General features: G+C 40.8%; 1 protein-coding gene across 1 annotated transcript in view; it reads left to right on the top strand.

The window, feature by feature from the left end:
• Positions 1 to 20,918, top strand: part of LOC114551286 (gamma-aminobutyric acid receptor subunit gamma-3) — a 140,233-nt gene extending 119,315 nt beyond the window's left edge. Inside the window, exons 9-10 of the mRNA XM_028572463.1 lie at positions 10,220 to 10,416; positions 17,254 to 20,918. Coding sequence (XP_028428264.1) covers positions 10,220 to 10,416; positions 17,254 to 17,535 — 479 coding nt within the window. The 3' untranslated portion in view covers positions 17,536 to 20,918. The remainder of the gene's footprint in view (positions 1 to 10,219; positions 10,417 to 17,253) is intronic.
• Positions 20,919 to 21,273: the final 355 nt, after the last annotated feature.

Here is a 21,273-nt window from a genome sequence, read left to right as displayed (position 1 = left end):
ATTTACAGAACCCACAGGTATCGCTTAAAGAAACTTTCAATATTGTCAACAGATTCTCCCGTGTCGCGCATTACGCTATCAACTGGAACAAATCAATATTACTACCCCTCTCAGATGACGCGTGGGATTTTGGAGCTCAGGACGCGTCTCTCCACCTTCACACGGGCAACATCAAGTACCTAGGGATTCCCCCAAGCTATCAGAACTTTTCATCCTCAACTATACTCCCCTTCTCAGGAAAATCAAAGACGATTATAAACGCTGGTCTAAACACCCGCTCGCGCTCATTTGAAGAATAGGTGCAGTCAAAATGAAAACCTTACCCCCTTTTTTCTATGATCCCCATCACTCCTACAGACAAATGGTTCAAAACTCTCAATTCGTTAAAAACCGAGAATATCGCTCTCAACGCTACGAAAAAAAAAAAAAAAAATCACATGGTGAGCTCGAGGCACCAAACTTCTATCGCTACTTCCTGGCAAATCGATTAAAAACCCTGAAAACACTGTAGATGACAGTAAAGCGAGAATTAGCGAACATGAGCAACCGCAACCGTTGAATGAAGATACCGAAGAATCGGTACGACGACGCACCGCCGGCCGAAGCAACTCGCCGGCCCCGGAAGAAGACGAGGGAACGGACGTTAGCCTGCGAAGTATATTGAGCGAGCTGAAGGACTTCAGATGGGATAACAAACGGCATCTTACAGAGATCAAACAAGAGCCGAGTAGAACAAATAATAGACTGGAGGAAGCAGAAGAACGGATTTGATGGAATTGAAACGACGCCAACGGCAGCCACGGCGCTATTGAAAAGGCTATCCCAACGCCAGGCTGACGTGGAAGCTAAACTAACTGACCGGGAAGGTCGGGCTCGTAGAGAAAAGTTGCGAATCTATGGCATCGCTGAAGAAGAAGAAGAGGGGGATAACGCGATTGACTTCGTGCAAAAATGACTGAGAGAATCGATGGAGCTTGCTCCTAAGCTCACTGGCCCAGAGGCAAAACCCCGGTCCGTCGTAGTCAAGTTTGCGAGTTACAAAGCCAAAGAGGATTACCGCGATTACCCGTCGGCGGTCCTCGAGAAACGAACAAATGTCGAAGGGAAAAGTTACAAACTCCATACCCAGCGAGGCTACGCGTTTTCTACAATGATGGCACGCGCCTGTACCAGACCGCCACAGAAGATGTGGCTAAAAGAGGATTTCCAATTACGGTCGTACCGGCTCAAACAATCCCAGGCAGCCGTGAGATCCGACTCCTATCCTCGTGGAAAATGGCAGGAGAACGTCGCGCCGGACTCGGAGCCCCAAACCCGACTGATAATTAACGCAACGCGTCTCCTGGCTACCCGGAGGTTAATCGGGATTTACAGAAAAGTCTTCTTAGGAGAAACTCAAACTAAATGTGAATACAGATAAGTGAAGGATTTGTTTTCTTTTCATATGAACGCAATCCCCAGGGCAAATCCGTGTTATGGAATAGCCTAGTATAGTCAAACGGTTAAAGCTTAGGTTAGGTTGATGTTTTGAAATTAGCCTTTTTTTTTTTTTCTTCTTCTTTGTAACATAGTCGGGTCACAAGGATAAATCGGTTGTGACTGAAATGGTTACACGGCCATCTCAAAGGGCCCTCCTTGCCCAAAGCAAGAGAGACCTAACCCTTTACGGGTGCTCTAATACCACCGAGAGCCCCTCAAAGGCACACCTCGAAGGAGCCTCGCTTTTGGAAGTAAGAAACTGTAAAGCTTCAATTTCAACTGTTTTGTTAATGTACTTGTTCTCTTTTACTTAGTTACGGGGTTATATTTTCTTATGAATGCTTATTACCACGCTGGGAATACCTATATGTTCGAAACTAATGAGAATCCGTGGCTGGGATAGATGATAAACTAAAAGTGATTTCTTATAACGTCAATGGGGTTTTAAACCCAATTAAGAGAAGTAAGATTCAAAGTAAAAATGAAGAAGGAGAATGCACAAATAGTGTTACCGCAAGAGACGCACCTCGGTTCTTCTGAACACGAAAAGTTGAAAACAGGGCTCGAGAGTGCGACCAAAATTTGTAAGGGTGCGACTAAGATTTTTCCTAGGTCGCACCGGTGCACCTAACGTCCTCGCATCCGCTGCCTCTCCACTAACGATGCGTTGTCGTTTATATCGATATGGTTTAATGTTGCGTTACATGACCCGTTCCTTCTGGAAAGCCGTGCCTGTGTTTGGATCTCTCCTCCGCGCAGCCCCGCCCCGCCCCCATTCACTCAAACACCGGCCGGCTCACCTGCAACATGGAGAGGCACGGCGCCGCCGGTCCTAACTCCCGACATTTGTCTCCAGTTTTAATTGTTGTTAACACAGCTTTATATTGTTAAGTATGAGAGGGAAACCTGTATTGGTACCAGTGTTTCCGCTGGTAACTATCTGTTATTTCGGCCGCCACGGCGATACACACATTAGAAGTTATTAAATGCAACTAACTTCAGTTTGTTGAGTAATAGCGTGTAAGACGGAGCCTGAGTGATCATAGTTCATTGAAATGCAGCGCAGTGACGATACAGACATTTCATAGCCTACACAAGACGGGTGTAACGCCGCTAATGAGTCAGCCGTCACACTCTGAGTAGCCTAGCATATGCTTCAGTCCATCGCACTCCCACGCTTTCGGTCGTTCTTTTTTTTTTTTTTTTTCTAATGATTTCAGCCTTTATTTTGATAGGAAAGCTGAAGACATGAAAGGGGAGAGAGGGGGTGGGGGGATGACATGTAGGAAAGGGCCGTAGGTCGGAGTCAAACCTCTATATTTACCAACTGAGCTATCCGGGCGTCCTCTTTCTCTTTTAATCAGTCTGTTATTGTTGTTGAAAGCTTATGAAGGAGCTTTCTCAGATATATATTTTTTATATATATCCTAGGCTATTTATTTTAGATAACTTTCATTTACATGTGTTGCAGCTGTATATTTTCAAACTGGTAAAGGAAACCCTGTCTTTGATTTTTATTTTAATCACAGTCTGTTTTAATAAAAGAGCTTGTGAAAAGTGGCTTTGACTTAAAACTGAACATTTAGCCCACTTTGTAAAAAAATACAGAGCTATATATCGTGTATCGCCATTCAGCGTTACGCCGATGCAAGGAAAAATTTGGGTGCACCTAAATAAAAAAAGTAAGGCGCACCAGTACAACCAAGGCAAAAAGTTAGTGTGGAGCCCTTTGAAAAGAATGGGTTTCTCTAAAGTTTATTACTCGTCTTACAAATTCGGTCATAGATGAGGAGTGGCCATCCTGATGTCTCAAAAAGTCCAATTTGAACTACTTGCGGAAACAAAAGATAAGACACGGAGATACTGGGAAAATAGGAGTTGAAATAACTTTTCTGCTTTCCGCTTTTTCTAGAAACATTTTTGACTTCATGACAGGAGCGAAAGGTATTATCATTTGCGGAGGAGACTGGAACATACGCCTCAACCCGAGGCTAGATTCTTCAAAGGGAACTAGCTTAACCCCCGTACATGAGAAACGTAAGGCTCTCACGATAGAGCTGGGTGTGATAGATCTCTGGAGAGATTTCAACCCGACCGGTAGGGACTACGCTCATTATTCCCACCCGCGTGCGGTGTATTCCACAATCGACTATTTGTTTATTTTTAAAAGAGACCCCCACAGAATACGTAATTGTGAGATAGGAAATACTGCACCTCTTCTGCTATCGTGACAAATAAGTATCAACCCTAGAAATACATTATGGAGACTGAACACCGGTATCTTAAATAAACAACAATTCGCAACCAAAATGAAAGAAGAAATTGATAATGGTGAGGTAGGCCCGGATATTCTATGGGACACATTGAAAGCTGTTCTTAGTGGAGAAATTATTTCTTACTGTGCACGCGAAAAGAAAGAGAGACAACTAAGATTATCAAAACTAAATAAGGAACTAAAAGAGCTTGAGGATAAACATAAAGGGGACTCAAACTCAGACCTTCCTCCAAGGCTCAAGGAAATTAGAAATGAAATAAATGTTCTGTACACACAAGAAATACAAAAAAATATGATTCATACAAAACAAAGATACTATGAGAGTGGCCCAAAATTTGCAAAGCTCTTAGCAAGGAAACTGCAAAAGCAACAGGCGGATAGCACAATCTATAAAATTAAAGACCCGACCTCAAAAGCTACTGTATATAAACAAAATGAGATACAAATGGCTTTCCAAAACTAGTACAAACATTTATGCGCACAGCCGCAGCTAAAAGAAAAAAAATCTAATTCTAGGATTTCTGGAGTCCCTTAAGTTACCTTTTACTATCAACCGTTCAAAGCAATAAACTAATAGCTGAAATAACCGAGGAGGAGCTCAATAATGCAATTTCCAGGCTAAAGGCAAACAAATCGCCTGGCCCAGATGGGTTCCCCTCTGAACGGTATAAGGCTTTCCGATCAGAGCCGACACCTAGCCTACTTAAAACCTTTAATGCAGCTTTAAAAGAAGGGAAAACCCCACCGTCCTGGAGAGAAGCAATCACCTCAGTCGTACCCAAAGAGGGAAAAGACAGACTGGACTGCGGCTCGTATAGGCCGATCTCGGTACTCGACGCAGACTACAAACTATACGCTTCAATTCTTCATACACACTGACCAAACAGGATTTATATCGCAGAGACAAACTCGTGACAATATTAGGCGGTCGTTACGTGTACCGAATCGTATCCGAGAAAATAAGCTAGAAGCGCTATTAGTTAGCCTAAGACGCTGAAAAAGCCTTTGATTCAGTGAGCTGGACGTACCTATATAGAGTTCGAGAGATTCGGATTTCATACAGAGTCTGTTAAAGCAAGCAATAAGTCTATACGGGAACCCCTGTGTGCGAATTAAAATAAATGAATACCTATCAGACGGTATTAATCTAGAGCGAGGTACGAGGCAAGGATGCGGATTATCCTCCTCCTAAAATATACGAAAATACGAACTCAATATTCAGAAAACACAGCTCCTCGCGCTGAACTATAAATTCAACCTGAAATGGGACCAGAATACACTGAAATATTTAGGTACATTGATCCCCGAGGATATCTCATCATTGGCAAATATCAATTATGACCCTCTCGTTGAAAATAAAATCAGACGTACGGAGACGGAACACCGTCCTTTCCCGAGTCTCGTCCAAAGGGTCGAGTCGGTGAAGATGAACGTTCTCCCTAGACTTGTTTTTGTTCCAGTCTCTTCCTGTAGAAATATCCGCCAAGCAATTCTCAGAGTGGGATAACATGATTTCCAGATTCATTTGGCAAGGTAAAAAACCTAGAGTTAGATACAAAACCTTACGTCCCTTAGTCCTCCGTCAAAGGAGGAAGGAGGTATGGCAGTACCACACCTGAGAAATTATTTTTTTCTCAGCCCAGATTAGACCTCTGTTAAATGTATGTAATCAATCTTATTATGCCAGATGGAAAGACATTGAACTATTTTTAATTAGGAACCCTCCTATACAAACACTACTGGGTAATACAGACTTGAGAAAATTCATTAATGGTATTCAAAACCCATGATTAAAATTCCAACTGAAAACATGGAACACAATGAAAGAGGAATATAACTTACAAGATAAACTTAAAGTACTTAAATGGTGTGCCTACGATCCAGATTTTAAACCTAACCAAATGGATGGTAGATTTAAATCCTTCATAGCCAAAGGTATTACAACATTCTACTCCATAACAGATATAGGAAAACCGAAGGACTTCCAAACCCTTCGAGAAAAGCATGGCTTAGAAAAGCAGGACTTTCATAGATACCTGCGACTGCGCCATTATTTTGATCAAGCTATCAAAAATCATATAGACGATGACGATCCTGTATTTAAAGAAGTCTTACTTGGTTGGTGTTATGTCTAGACTATACAGAGGCTTTATGACTAAAAACACACACTCCACAGAATACATAAAAAATAGATGGGAGAATGAAGGTAACTTGAGTATCTCAAGGGAAGAGTGGACTAGCTGCTGTGAATTTCAATGGAAATGTACTAATTCCAATACGTGGAGAGAGTTTGGATGGAAATGTTTAATTTGATTTTTTTAATCACCCCAAAGCAGAAAATACATATTTCGAAAGACAATTCTAAATGTTGGAAACTCTGTGGGAATCGGGAAGAACTGGCACGTGTTCTGGGAGTGTCCTGCAATAGTACAATTCTGGTCTGAGATACACAGAACAATGGAGAATATATTGCAAATGAATACACCCTTCCAGTTTAGTATCCTTATATTAGGAAATACTGATTTTCATTTAAATATGAATGTTCACTTTAACAAATATTTGTTTGGTATCATGATATCAGCTGGTAGGAAAACTATTACCAGACACTGGTTACAACCTGACCCTCCCACAACAGAGGAATGGACAGAGATAATCCATAACATATATTTGATGGAAAGAATGACGTTCTCGCATCGGCTACAAATGAACAAATTTGTTGAAATGTGGACTGAATGGACCTCATATATACAACAGTCACAACCACTGGAAGGGCCATCATACTAATGCCTTGTTTTATAAAACAGAGGCGTACCTAACCGATCTCTGTGTATGTGCAGGTATGTGTATATATATGGATGTGTAGATCGTGTGGATGAATGGTGCAGGGATATATATAGATATATATATAGATATAGATATATACATACACATACATACATATATATATATGTGTGTGTGTGTATATATATATATATATATATATATATATATATATATATATATATATATATATATATATATATATATGTGTGTGTGTCCTTAATACAGAACAGAAAATACAGTCAGGTTTTTTTTTTCATATGATATCTGACAAACCCTTATGTGGTAAATATACTGTAACCATTATATAGACCAGACTTGAACTTTTCATAAATACTAAAGTCATCTAGAAATGATTGAAGTTGATTAAAAACAACCTTCTCCGAGACTTTAGATAAAAAGGAAAGGTCTAAAATGTGACAAAACGTGAAGGATCCAGATTTTTCTACATTGAAAGTGGTGTTTAAAAGCAGGTGGAACACACCCTTAGCTGAGAGATGCATTTACCAAGGATCAAATACTCAAACCGACTGTGTTAAAAACATCTTTTGAGTAAGCGTGCGGGGATGTTGTCTGGCTGCTTAATGAAACTGGCTCAAACTGCTGGAAGACTGGGCGTAACGGAGGAACAGAGGGGTCGCTGGTAAAAGCAGGGGATGAAAAACTCAGGCCGGCAATTTTATCTATGAAGTGTTTTGGGAAGTTTCCACACAACAATGCGGGGACGGCGCAGCGCAGTCAGTTTCGCAAGGCTTAACGAGAAAAATTCATAGTATAGTATGCCAAAAAAAGTAATAAAAGAGTCATATATAGTATGTCGAAAAAAGTCATAGTATGCCAAAAAAGTGATAAAAAACTCATAGTATGTTGAAAAAAGTAATAGAAATGTCTTAGTATAGTATGCCAAAAAAGTCATTGTATAGTATGTTGAAAAAAGTGATTAAAAAAAGTCACAGTATAGTATGTCAAAAAGTGATTTAAAAAAAAAAAAAAGTCATAAGTAATAAAAGTAATTCAAAAAATGATATTTGGGAATGACAAAAAAAAGTAATAGTATAGTATGTCGAAAAAAGTGATTGTATAGTATGTCGAAAGAAGTAACACAAAAGTCATAGTGTAGTATGTCAAAAAAGTCATAGTATAGTATGTCGAAAAAAGTCATAGTATACTATGACATTTTTTGACATACTATAGTATTTTGAAAGACGTCATAGTATAGTATGTTGAATAAAGTGATGAAGTCTAGTATAGTATGTCGAAAAAAGTCAGTGGATAGTATGTCGAAAAAAGTGATAAAAAAGTCATTATATAAAAAAAAAGTCATAGCATTATATAGCATAAAAAGTCATAGTATAGTATGTCGAAATAAGTCATTGTATAGTATGACGAAAAACGTGATTAAAAAAAGTCATAGCATAGTAAGTTGAAAGAAGTCATAGGATAGTATGTTGAAAGAAGTCGTAGGATATTATGTCAAAAAAAGTCATGGAAAATACGTCGAAATAAGTCAGTATGTCGCAAAACGTGATAAAAAAAAAGTCATAGTATAGTATGTTGAAAAAGTGATAAAAAAGTCATAGTATAGTATGTCGAAAAAGTAATAGAAAAGTATAGTATGTTGAAAAGTGATAAGTCATAATATAAAAAATGGTTATAGTATAGTATGCCAAAAATGTGATGAAAAAGTCATAGTATAGTTTGTCAAAAAAAGTGATACAGAATTCACTCTATAGTATGTCGAAAAAAGTGATAAAAAAAAAAGTCTGATTGGAAGATGTTCCAATCAGAGCCTTTACAAGCTTTGCATATAACTCAGCAAGGTAAGGTTAAACTCTCATGAAGACTGGAGGTTGAGGGTTCAATCCTTTTCAAAGTCCCATGACATGGTGCTCTTTGAATGTTTTTATATAGAGGTCTATATAATCTAGTTATCTAGATCTAGATAATACTGTATCTGAAGTCTCTTTCCCGAAATTCAGCCTTGGTGCAGAATTACGTATATACCAACTGCCACTTTGCTCGTTTGAAAGCCATGATGTCTCTCTCTCATGGGTGCAAGACTGTACGGCTGCAGCCTGGAGCGTCCCATGTCATGCCGTCCCGTCTCATGCCGTCCCGTCTGATGCCGTCCCCGAGCTTCTACTTTTCAAAATAAAAGCTTGCGTCTGGAATAAAATACTTTAAAATAGGCCTATTTTACTACTTTAATACTTTATTTTTTTTTAAAGACACTGATGTGTACATTAAGGAAAATCACAGAAAGAAACCATCCGAGTCTGCAACCATAAATTGCTCTAGGCAACGTAATATTCGCTAACAAATGTCAACCAACGCTGTTGCAGGTTTCATCAAATGTACGTTAACATCAGGGACACAACAATAACATCCAGAAATCAGCAAACTATATGTATGGCTAAAATGGTTACTTTAACAGTTTAAAAGTTTTTCAACTGATTGCAACAAACGTGGTCACAAACTCGATTTCGGTGGGGACGGTGGGTACGTGAGACACAGCTGCTCTGCCGCTGCGCAGGCTGCACGCATCTATGTTCACAACACTACCTGTCGGGACAGAACTGCTTAACGTGAAAAAGCTTAACGTTGTTTAATGCACTTCAACAACGATCGCCAAATTTATCATGGCCATATCTTGTAATGAACACTTAAGCCTGTCAAAAGAACTAAACCAAAATCCAACGATTTTATCTCACATTAACGTTTTCTTCTTCATTGGCGCCTATGGCGAGGAAAAAGCTTGTAGGCCTAACTAAAGGAAAGGGCTCGGTTTACGCCTATCACCATTTCTAGCCACTGGGGGACCATAGGCAGGCTGGGGGAACGCATATTAATGTTAAAACCTCATAAAATGAAATTGTCATGCCATGGGACCTTTTAAAGTCTAAAAATGGAAGTGAAAAGTCAATTACTCAAATTGTAGTCTATTGTGTCAGATCAGATAGCTCAGGGTGATTGAACGCTGGTTGGAAGACCACAATGGTCATGAGTTCAATACACTTTATGAGGTTTAACCCCCAGAAACATGAAGAATTTCAGCCAGGAGACTTGGGTAGTTACAGTTAAGGCCACAGTTAAGACGAGTTATAACTTTATAGAGGAGGTGGTGGGTGAGTCATTAAGCTATCGGACTTTCACCCAGGGTACCTGTGAGCTACAGTGAATTGAAAATGTGTGTTATAGTTGGGTTGGGAAAGTACCGCCAATCACCTGTCGGCTGCTAATACGTGATCACTGCGACTGGGGAGTTAGGGAGTTTTTTTTTTTTTTTTAGGTATGATTGCTTCGTACCCTGCCTAAGTAAGATTGTTCAGTTTATATTTTGGAGACAATGTCTGCCTAAAACATATTTTGTTCTCGCCACTGTCACACCAAATGCTTGCTTGTGGGAAGTTGTTGGGTCTGTTATCATTTGAACTATTCTGCTTCACTACAAATCCCTATTGCAGCGTTTAGAAGACAGTATTTATGAAAGAATGGGGACATCTACGCATATGCATTGTTAATGGGGATTAATAACCCTCTGCCCACATGTTATATAATCACGGCTTCCACATTGGTCACCCCAGTGCTGACCAGCTATTCATCATCTCCTGCATTCCCCATACATGCATTATGTTTTTTTTCTAGGTATCACCACAGTGCTGACAATGACCACCCTGAGCACAGTGGCCAGGAACTCGCTACCTCGAGTGTCCTACGTGACGGCCATGGACCTGTTCGTTACTGTCTGTTTCCTGTTTGTCTTCGCTGCCATGATTGAGTACGCCATGCTCAACTACTACTCCTACAGTATACGCAGACCTCCTGTCAAGACGCAGAGAATGGTAAGATTGATCCGAGAAACGCTGCGCTACCAGAATGTGATTTGTTTTTCTGTAGACTGTGGTTATGGAATCTGCATCGCCAGGAGTCTCATTTATAAACGTGGCGTACGCACAAAACGGGGCTGAAAACGTGCGTATGCCACATCCCACGCAAAGGTTGTGATTTATAAAAAACAAACTTGACGGGAGAATGTGCGGTCCTCCACGCAAACTCTGACCCATGCCTACGCACATTATGGAGACAAAATAGGAATTGGCGACGCAGATGGTGAGGTGGTGAACTGAAGTCAGACTGCAAAAAGTAAATGGGAATAACTATAAGAGTAGAAAAAATAAAAATATTGATGCCTCGCACATTTTTTCACTCCACGTTACCATGAAGATTAAATCCAGCAGTGTTATTTGCGCTTGTACTCAGTGATAACTGTTCCATGAACTGAAATCTTAAATAAAAATGTGTTCTTAATATTTAATCGGTGCTGTCTCGCAGTCACATTGTCCACTACCGAGCGCAGGAGGAGGAGATGGCCCGACTACATGGAATACAGAATATCATCAAATAGCCTACCATTAGATAACGGCAGAACACAGTGTAAATAACTAAATATATATCTTTAAAACTATGCATATATCATCAATGTCAAAATGAAAAAAAAATACAGCAGTTAAGCTCTCGCGCAATCTTTACATTTAATGTCCTCGTTATCAGTCCAAACTTTAAAACTGTTAACAAAACCTTCATGAAGAAAAGTGTGTTTGCCTATTACACCTTCTTTCGTCTTCAAATTGTATTGCTGTGTTGGCAAGGTGTTAACAATCACAAATTGTTGTAAACATATAAATACTGCGGTGACCCCGTGCGTAATGCTGCATGATGGCCCTGCTGGCCCTACAGGAGGACTAACCCCAATGGAAGAATCAGGAGAAAAAGAGACTTCAGGGACCGTGACGTTGACTGGCTAATTTGCCGATTTAGATTCCTAAAGTTGAGCTCTTGGATCTATGTACTGAATTGGGTCCAGTAGAGAGGGCAACGCACCGGAACCGTGCCATCCCGGTCCAAATACAGGTCATCGCCACTCTAGGGGAAACCGGAGTTTCCAGAGGTAAATGTCAGACAGCTAAGTGTTTTTTTAAATAAATATTATATATAATCTTCAACTTCATCACTAAGGCTTGTTTGGATATAATATATAGTTCTGTTAAATCTTATTATATACGTCTGGTATATCGAAGCTGTCCCCCGAGTGCCGTAATGCCTGCCGTTTTGAAAGATTTTATTAATAAAGGTAGTATATAATTCCGGTTTCCATACACTGTGCGACAACAGGCCGAAATTATAATTCAATTGGCAGCAATTCCCGAGCGTCTGGGAGGTTTATTTATTTATTTTTTCTCCGCCAGTCGTCATGATTCGGCATAATTCGGTGTAACGAAGAACAACTGCCAGGGTCATTAACATACCGATCAGCATTCACAAGGTGCTTTACATTGACTATTTATGGTTAAAAATGGGCGTGTACAGGGCGGGATAAGAGGCTGATCCTCGTACGCACACTTGTAGTCAATCTGTGATTTATAAAGGGAACGTTGCTTACAGGTGTGCGTACACACGGTTTTTATAAATCTGACTTTTTTTCGACGTACGCCATTTTAGGCTTTTGGGCGTACGTACACTTATAGTAAGGATCCTACGCACAGTTTTATAAATGAGACCCCTGGTCCTTTTCATGATGTAAGCCTTTGTGAATGCAGAATGTTTGAAGTTATGCATTTTGGCTGATTGTTGTCTCCTCCTGTAAGGTTAATTTTGAGCTGTCTGCACACAAAAATAAAAAGTAAGGTATTACACTTCCTGAGTAACTTGCTCAACACTGCTGTTACATTGATAGTGGAAAGTCAAATGACTACAAAGAAACACAAAACAACAGACACAAAACGACTCTGTCCACAAACTACTCAAAACAACTACAAAGACACACAAAGAGACTGAAAGCGACCACAAAGAGATTCAAAACTAGTAGCCTTTCTGTCTGGGTGTCTTGATCCTATGCATCAAGGGTGGGGGGCCATTTTCATGTCTGTGCCCATTATTTCGTAATCTATCCATATAAGTTTGACTTGTGACTGTATTAATAATGATCTCATTACTTAAAGGGCAGTAGGTTAATGTGTGTCAAAGCAACCTTGGAGGCTGTGAAGACCCAAGGCCACCCATGGGATCAGTGCCAATGATTGGGATGTAGCTGTCTGGACAAAGAAAAACAAAGGATTAAAAACAATGCATTAAAATCTGGTCATAGTCACTCTTGTGCCACCTGATGAGCCAATCAAATACGAGTATACATATACAGTATACTGTGTGTATATGTATATATATATATATATATATATATATATATATATATATATATATATATATATATATATATATATATATATATATGTGTGTGTGTGTGTGTGTGTATATATATGTGTGTGTGTATATATATATATGTGTGTGTGTGTATATATATGTGTGTGTGTGTATATATATATGTGTGTGTGTGTGTATGTATATATATGTGCGTGTATGTATAAATATGTGTGTATATACTATATATACAGTGGGGGAAATAAGTATTTGACCCCTTGCAGATTTTGCAGGTTTGCCCACTTACAAAGAATGCAAAAATCTACAATTGTAATCATATGTACATTCTAACAGTGAAAGACAGAATCCCAAAGAAAATTCCAGAAAATCACATCATATGAATTTATTAAAATTGATAACCATCTGATGAGGAAAAAAAAGTATTTGACCCCCCTGGACAAACAGCATGTTAATATTTTGTAGAAAAGCCATTATTGGCCAGCACAAATGTCAAACGGTTTTTATAGTTGGTGACAAGGTTTGTGCACATTTCGGCAGGGATGTTGGCCCACTCCTCCCTGCAGACAGCCTCCAAATCATTCAGGTTCCGAGGTTGTCGCCTGGCAACTCGAATTTTAAGCTCCCTCCAAAGATTTTCAATCGGATTCAGGTCTGGAGACTGGCTAGGCCACTCCAGAACCTTGATGTGCTTCTTCTTCAGCCACTCTTTTGTTGCTTTGGCGGTGTGCTTAGGGTCGTTGTCGTGCTGAAACACCCATCCTCGACCCATCTTCAGCTCTCTCACTGAGGGAAGGAGATGTCGGTCCAGAATTCCACGATACATGGCCCCGCCCATCCTCCCCTCAATACGATGGAGTTGTCCCGTCCCCTTGGCTGAAAAGCACCCCCAAAGCATGATGTTGCCACCACCATGCTTGACGGTGGGGATGGTGTTCTTTGGGTTGTACTCGGTGTTCTTTGCCCTCCAAACACGACGAGTTGATTTGAGGCCAAAAGTTCTATTTTGGTCTCATCTGACCACATCACCTTCTTCCAGGCCTCTTCTGAGTCGTCCAGGTGGTGAATGGCGAACTTCATGCGGGCCTGTACATGTTTCTTCTTGAGCAGGGGGACCTTGCGTGCGCTGCAGGATTTCAATCCATGACGGGCGTAGTGTGTTACCAACCGTTTTTTTGTAACTGTGGTCCCAGCTGCCTTCAGTTGATTCATCAGTTCCCCTTGTGGTTTTGGGATGATTCCTCACCGTTCGCATGATCAGGGACACCCCACGAGGCAAGATCTTGTGTGGAGGCCCAGACCGAGGGAGGTTGGCGGTGGTGTGGTGCTTCTTCCATTTCCTGATAACTGCACCGACAGTTGATCTTTTCTCTCCAAGTTGCTTTCCGATTCTCTTGTAGCCCATCCCAGCCTTGTGCAGATCAACAATCTTGTCCCTGATGTCCGTAGAAAGGTCTTTGGTCTTGCCCATGGTGGTGATGTTGGATGCTGGTTGTTTGGGTGTTGACAGGTGTCTTTTATACAGGTAACGAGGTGAGGCAGGTGTATTTGATGTAGATAATTGGTTCGGATTGGGGCTGTGTCTTAAAGAAAGACTAACTGGCTTGTAGGAGCCAGAATACTTGCTGTTTGTCCAGGGGGTCAAATACTTGTTTTTCCTCATCAGATGGTTATCAATTTTAATAAATTCATATGATGTGATTTTCTGGAATTTTCTTTGGGATTCTGTCTTTCACTGTTAGAATGTACATATGATTAAAATTGTAGATTTTTGCATTCTTTGTAAGTGGGCAAACCTGCAAAATCAGCAAGGGGTCAAATACTTATTTCCCCCACTGTATATATATATATATATATATATATATATATTTTTGATATAAATATACATACAGTATACACGTTTGCCAAGGCATCTGACGTGTGTCTATATGAGCATGTGTGTGCTCTTTTCAAGCAATTGCTCCTGTGCGGGAGCCTAATACGTTGTGTAGACGTTCTCAAGGCTGCACCTGGCGCAAACGCTTTAATGGCAGCAGCACACATCTACTCAGCCACAGTTTCTGTCATTTCTCTCTCCAGATCCCCTCCCTCTTCATTAATTTCCTCCCAGTGTAGAATAGTTCTGCTGAATGTGTCTCAGGGCTAAAAAGACTGTCAGCTCTGGATGAACAATTAAGTTGTGTTACATACAGTCCCCTCCTCTGCATTTCTGGCTCTGTGCTGTATTTTGGCCTAGTCCGTCTGTGGGGAAGCCTCATATTTCCCTCCCCCAACTATCCGTGTGGCCCCTTTGTGCCGCCCACTCAGTCAATTCTGTTACTCCACAAGACGCATCTAACGTCTCTCTTCTCTCTCCCTCTCTCTCCTCCTCTTCCTAAAAGAGCAGAGGACTGGAAATCTGTGTGAAGATTTTACCCCAATTAGGTCACAATTTTATACACATCAGGGAGGAAGTCACATAATGAATTTCCCTCAGGAGGTACTTATTCAGCATTCCGGTCTAAAGTTCAGGCTATAGCTGACAATAAAAATAATAAAACATATTGTATTACAGTGATTTGTGTCATGTTGTATTATATTGTATGTTGATTTTTTTTTTTTAATCATTAAACAAATTACTTTCAATTGCTTTGTTTAAACATAAGTATTGTACTTCAATATATTCAAAAATGTATATCCAAGCGTGAATTTGATCTTTTTAAAAGCCCTAGGCATCACTATGCTGGTAGAAAAGCATATTGATTCACCAATGCTTTTTGCTGAGCTCATTTTGTTGTTTGCTAGTGTGTTTTTTTTGGACAAATGAAGAGAATGGTACATTTCTATCCAATGCATCAATACTGACTGAGTTTGATGGAGTTTTTCTGCAATCTAAAACATTGACAAGTGCTTGTCAGGGCTTTGTGTCTTTATATACTATAGTCATTTTGCACTTATGATCGATCACAGAGTGTGTGCCACTAGAAGTGCCACAATTTCTTCCCTGCAGCTTCAATGGACCAGAATGCAATGCAGGAAAAAGGCATATTGCCTTTTTTATTTTTTAAAGGCACCCAACTTTTCATAAACTAGTCTTACTTAGTTTAATTTACTTTTTCAGAAGCAATGGTACTTATGCTTGAGAACAATCCACAGAAGTAAGTTCTGCACAGCAGTCATCGTGATTGAACGGCATTAACCTCTGCCCTCCCTCTTAGTTAGTGTTGCTAGATTACACAACTGCTAGATTTACAACTCAAAATTCTTTGAAATACTTCTGTCATTTTTACCAGCTGAAATGACAACTGCCACTGGCAGATGTGATCAACTGTAGCTAGCTAATTCGTCCAGTGTTGGCTGCGTGGGTTGGCACCGACTCGTTTAAAAAACAAGAATCCTGTAAAAGTGCTTGAAGGAGAACTCCGGGCAATTTTTACGTTAATCTTGATCGCTATATGTATATGAGTACTGCCGATAGCAAAAAAAAAACGAGCCGAATCGGTGCTAGCAACACGGAGCTGCTGCAGCTAATGCCGAGAGCTCCCACTCAGCTAAAACGGCAATTATGGGGGCATAAGATAAAGAGTGCCTTTGTGCATCTTAACAGATACAAAATGCAATTAAAACGTCTGTGCAACATGAACAGGGACCTTACATGACAACTAGATGCGTTTCGCAACTTAGCCATTGTTTAAATTCACCTACACTCTTAGCTGCTAGCTGCCGTCTGGGATGACTGAGTGTGTTCAGCCAGACTGCGGTAATAATCATCACGCAGCAGTTCCATGTGTATTTGTAGCTTATATATATATCCATTTTGTGTGCTGTCGTTGCTGAATATGAGTCTCTGCAGTGGAGAATTGTGTGGTAGTTTCCTTAGCCAGGCTAGCAGCCCCGACCGGCATCCTTCTACTTCCTCCCCGCCTGCCGCGCCTGCCGCGCCGACAACAGTCCACAGGCGCCCGCTGGTCTGGGTGAGGTCGTCCAGAGGACAGTTCATGCTTTCGCGGCGAAATTTTGAAGTTTATTCCCCCCTCAAAAATAGGTAATTGAGCACTGTAGCGATCCTATCAGTGACTATGTAACTACATGGAAACGGACCAAATGATGCCCGTTTCTTTCTTCTGTTTCAGCTATAACTGCCGTTTTAGCTGAGTGGGAGCTCTGTGTTGCTAGCACCGATTCGGCTCGTTTTTTTTTTTTTTTTTTTTTTTGCTATCGACAGTACTCATACATATAGCGATCAAGATTAATGTAAAAATTGTCCAGAGTTCTCCTTTAAGTATGTACTTGATGGCTACATACATGATATCGTTGTAAAAGACTGAGGCTAAAGCAAACCTGTCCCAGGCAAAAAGTCAGCAACTGCCAGTCGATACATGAAGGAGGCCTGAAAAGAGGAAGCGGTGTAGAGCTAGTTAGTCCTATAGAAAGTCAACAATCAATTCCTCCACCATAACTCTCTCCCTCTCTGTCATCGCGTACAGGCCTACTCATCCTTCACCATGGGTCACACACCTCGGGCCATGATGCCCATGGGCAACTCCCTGTTCTGGCAGGACTACGACGACAACTGCCTATACGAGTGCCTGGACGGGAAAGACTGCAAGAGCTTCTTCTGCTGCTACGAGGAGTGTAAAGAAGGCGGCTGGAGGAAAGGACGCATCCACGTCAACATCGGCGAGCTGGATGCCTACTCTCGGGTTTTCTTCCCCACCTCCTTCTTGCTCTTCAACATAGTCTACTGGGTCAGCTACCTCTACCTCTAGGCGGTCTTGGGCTGTAATCCGCGGGCCCCGCTGAAACAGCCACAGCCCTCGCCACTTTACCACCGCGGCCCGTGATTTAAGGTCAAAACTAAACATGGAGGAGAAAATAAAAGGTGGATGCGCTCTTTGAGAATTGTGAAAGACATGCGGTCTCTGGAGTGGTAAAAAGTGCATTTGTGCTGGAGTGCACAGATTAACAACCATGATACTTTGAGCAGTGGCACTCCGAGAAGAATAAAACACTCAGCAGTAGAACCACAAGCCGCCAGCATTAACTTGATTGGACAGGTCCCGTTTATGACTCTCTCAGAAACCAAACCGAGATGTTCGGGGACGGGGTTGCGTTGCTAAATCTTGGTCACAGAGATGGGGAAGCACCCATAGTGCCTTCTTTAGAAAGGGTGCGGCACCGAGAGACACAGCTTCAGAGTTCCTTCCATTATCTTCATTACCTCATCCATCACACCGCCGCATGCTGAGCGGTCTATTCTTTAATAAAACAAGCCTGGAACACTAACACTGGAAATGTTTAAAACTAACACTCACCATTTATTTTGTAGCACACTGGTTTTAGTTGTACTCTAGAATTAGTTCTACTTTCTAGTAATAGCAACCTTTTCTTATCATTAATATTAGAATTAGTTGTATTTTCATAGCAAGTCAACCAGCTTGCCCATCGGTAGTTAATTGTTGAATATGAGTTAGTGTCAGGGGCAGTGGTTGTCTGGTAAAATCTCTTTTTTTAAGTCGGTGAGCTTTTGTTCATGATGCAGTTTACAGTAGATGCCAAGAAGATTTAGGTGTTTTATAATAAATGCTGAAGAACTGCATAAATACATACCAATCTAATACTAAACATGCTAATCTCATCCACGGGCATATTACGTACCAGTATGTTACAGTATATGAATAAACAGATTAGGGTTGGGGCAGCGTTGGCTCCTTTCTGACAACAGCTTTTTAAAAGACAGTTTCACATTTTATTTTACACACTTTCATCCTTATTTATACAGAATTCTTGTATCTAATAAGGCTTGTGGATTACCTTGGTTTAAAGGAAAACTTCATCATCTTGTAAACTATACTATGTTACCCAGTTAATGCAAACTCAAAACTTTCTTCAAACTTTTGCCTTGATACATTTAATTTGCACAGCACTAACTCCATCAGTACAGCAAGAGTCATGTCAGGCCCTATTCCTAAGTGAAACTTTCTCAAAATGTTGAACTATTCCAAAACGTTACTAACCCCAAAGAAAGAAATGTCATCAGCATTGGTTTCAATGGAGCGTTCCAGAAGTGCATGATGCACACAAAATCATTGTTGGGCAAAATGTGCTGCAGAGATATTAGTTTTGGCCACTTGAACTGTAAACCGTAAAAAAAATTGCATTTGAGTCGTTCTATCCAGTTTCAGAAGTAGAGTAGTGTGAGTGCATACATTTTGAGTCTTGATGAAAGTTTTATTATTTTTTTTGTGTCCTGGTACACGACCCTTTCTAAAGCCAAGTGGCGCGTTATCTGTACGCATTATGAGCTATCCGCTGTATGTCTACGCAGAAGAACGGGACGTTGCATTTGGAGCTATCCGCGTGTATGTCTACACTGGCATTTGGAGCTATCTGTGTGTATGTTTACGCCACAACGGGACGTTGCATTTGGAGCTATCCGCGTGTATGTCCACGCCACAACGGGACGTTGCATTTGGAGCTCGGGTTGGGTTTAGGAAAAGAAGAACGAGGTTGGCTTCGGTAAAAGAAGAAAGCAACGGTTGGGTTTAGGAAACATGATACGCGGGACACAAAGGAAACATGACACGCGGGACACGATCCCCGGTCTCCTGGGTGAAAGTCCTGTGTTTGACTCATTCACCACCCCAAGCAACCTCCCTATGCAGATTTTCGGCCTTCATACAGTGTATGTGTCAATCTACGGTGTAAATTGACACGCAACGGTAAGGTAATGTAAGTCAATGGAGGCCAAACGGCATTGATAAACACGCTAAAAAGCGATTATGCGTCTTGATAACACGCCTAACTGGCATACGAATTTGCGTGTCATATGTACGCCACTTCATGAGATCAGTCTGCCTGAAGGCATATCTCAGTGTGCCCTGCTGGCAATGATCACAAGTGCTGTAAAATAGGTTCTATATATTGTGAGGCTCCCTACACTCAAGTCTACACAGAGTGGTGTTGTAAAATGGATGATTAAGGATGGTTGTTGATGACTCTTGATGGAGTCCCACATTCTACTCTTAAATAAAATCAATGCTACATATGGAGGCATACGGACACAAGAACACAGGGACGCACGCTACATGTGAAATATTTTGGTTTTGTTTACTGTTCTATGGTGTTTTTTGCAGTCGTTTGGCTTTGTAGAACAATCAACCCCCTTTTCCCTCCTCTTCCCCCCAACACACACACACGCACACACACACACTTTTCCCCCCGGTATTTGTATGTTCAGAAAAAAAGCTTTTATGTAAGATGTATCTAATTAATGTTTCTATTTTCATACAGTTATATATGGAATGTAAGTTAGGCCAGTAGCGAGGCCTGAGTCAACCTGGTTCCAGTTCAGTCAGTTCAAGTTGCCTGAAATAAATTTATATTTAGGGGGCATACATATTCAACAATAGGCCTCCAAACATATTTGTGGCCTGTCCAGAGGTTTGCAATTACAATTCAAATCGCCTCAAGTGATGCTAGAGAAGCAGCTGAGGGGCTGTTACCCCGTGGGCAATTACTTACTCTGCTGATGAAATACATTAGCTCATAAGAGAGTGAAATTTCATTACCATTTTAGATCTATCCTATCTATGAACTGACTGAATTGAACACAGCTTGGCCCACACTGCAGTAAACCCTCCTCACCTCTGATATATATACTACACTTTATAAGTGTCTTAGTCCATTGAGATATTTCAATAAAACAAAAATCACTGTTTTCTACGTCTTAATGAAAATCACCTGTGTGTTTCAGCTGACTGGGGCCTGTATTTATAAAGCCTCTTTGCAATTAGAGTACTAACCCTGGATCAGCACCGGCGAGCATAATGAACTTGCTCAAGAGCCTCTTCCGGAGACCTCATCGCCCCCATTAAAGCTTCCCAGCTTCTCTGAAAGGCGGTGCATCAGTCGCACCCGAGGTGTCACAAAATCATGTATTGCTCCTGCTTTATCCTGCCAACCAATTTTGTTTTGATTGTCAGTGAGGTCTCTGGGGGGCGGGGCTGTACAATAAAACAAAAATACACTGACTTTGGATCATCACTCCTGTGGGGAAATATTTTATGAAAACAGGATCTAGAGTGAAAATAGGTATCTTTTTTCTAGTGTGTGGTACATTGCTTATATTAATAAAAAACGTTTTGGTCAAGTGCTACTGTGAAGTCTTTTGTGCGAGAATGAAAGTCTAAGACATAGAACTGAAAGTATCTGGGACGCCTGGAGGAAAGGCAACACTATCATCCCACTGGAAATTCCATCATTTGGCGCTTTACACTTCTGTGTATCTAGTCAATATCCTTCATAATATCCTTCTTTTGGACTTGATCCCGGCGAATCATCACACAGGATTTGACACCTGACCTGACAAACCGTACAGTACAGTTAATGTTGTATGTAATATCTCTTTGATATCTCAGTGAAGTTCATTTGTATTTATATAGACTGATCTGGATTATTTGGAGAAGGAAACAAGCCGCCATTACTGCGGTGTCATCTCACTTGCA

The sequence above is a fragment of the Perca flavescens genome, chromosome 24, assembly GCF_004354835.1.
Source record: "Perca flavescens isolate YP-PL-M2 chromosome 24, PFLA_1.0, whole genome shotgun sequence".
Classification (NCBI taxonomy): domain Eukaryota; kingdom Metazoa; phylum Chordata; class Actinopteri; order Perciformes; family Percidae; genus Perca; species Perca flavescens.
This window is presented reverse-complemented; position numbering and strand designations above follow the sequence as displayed.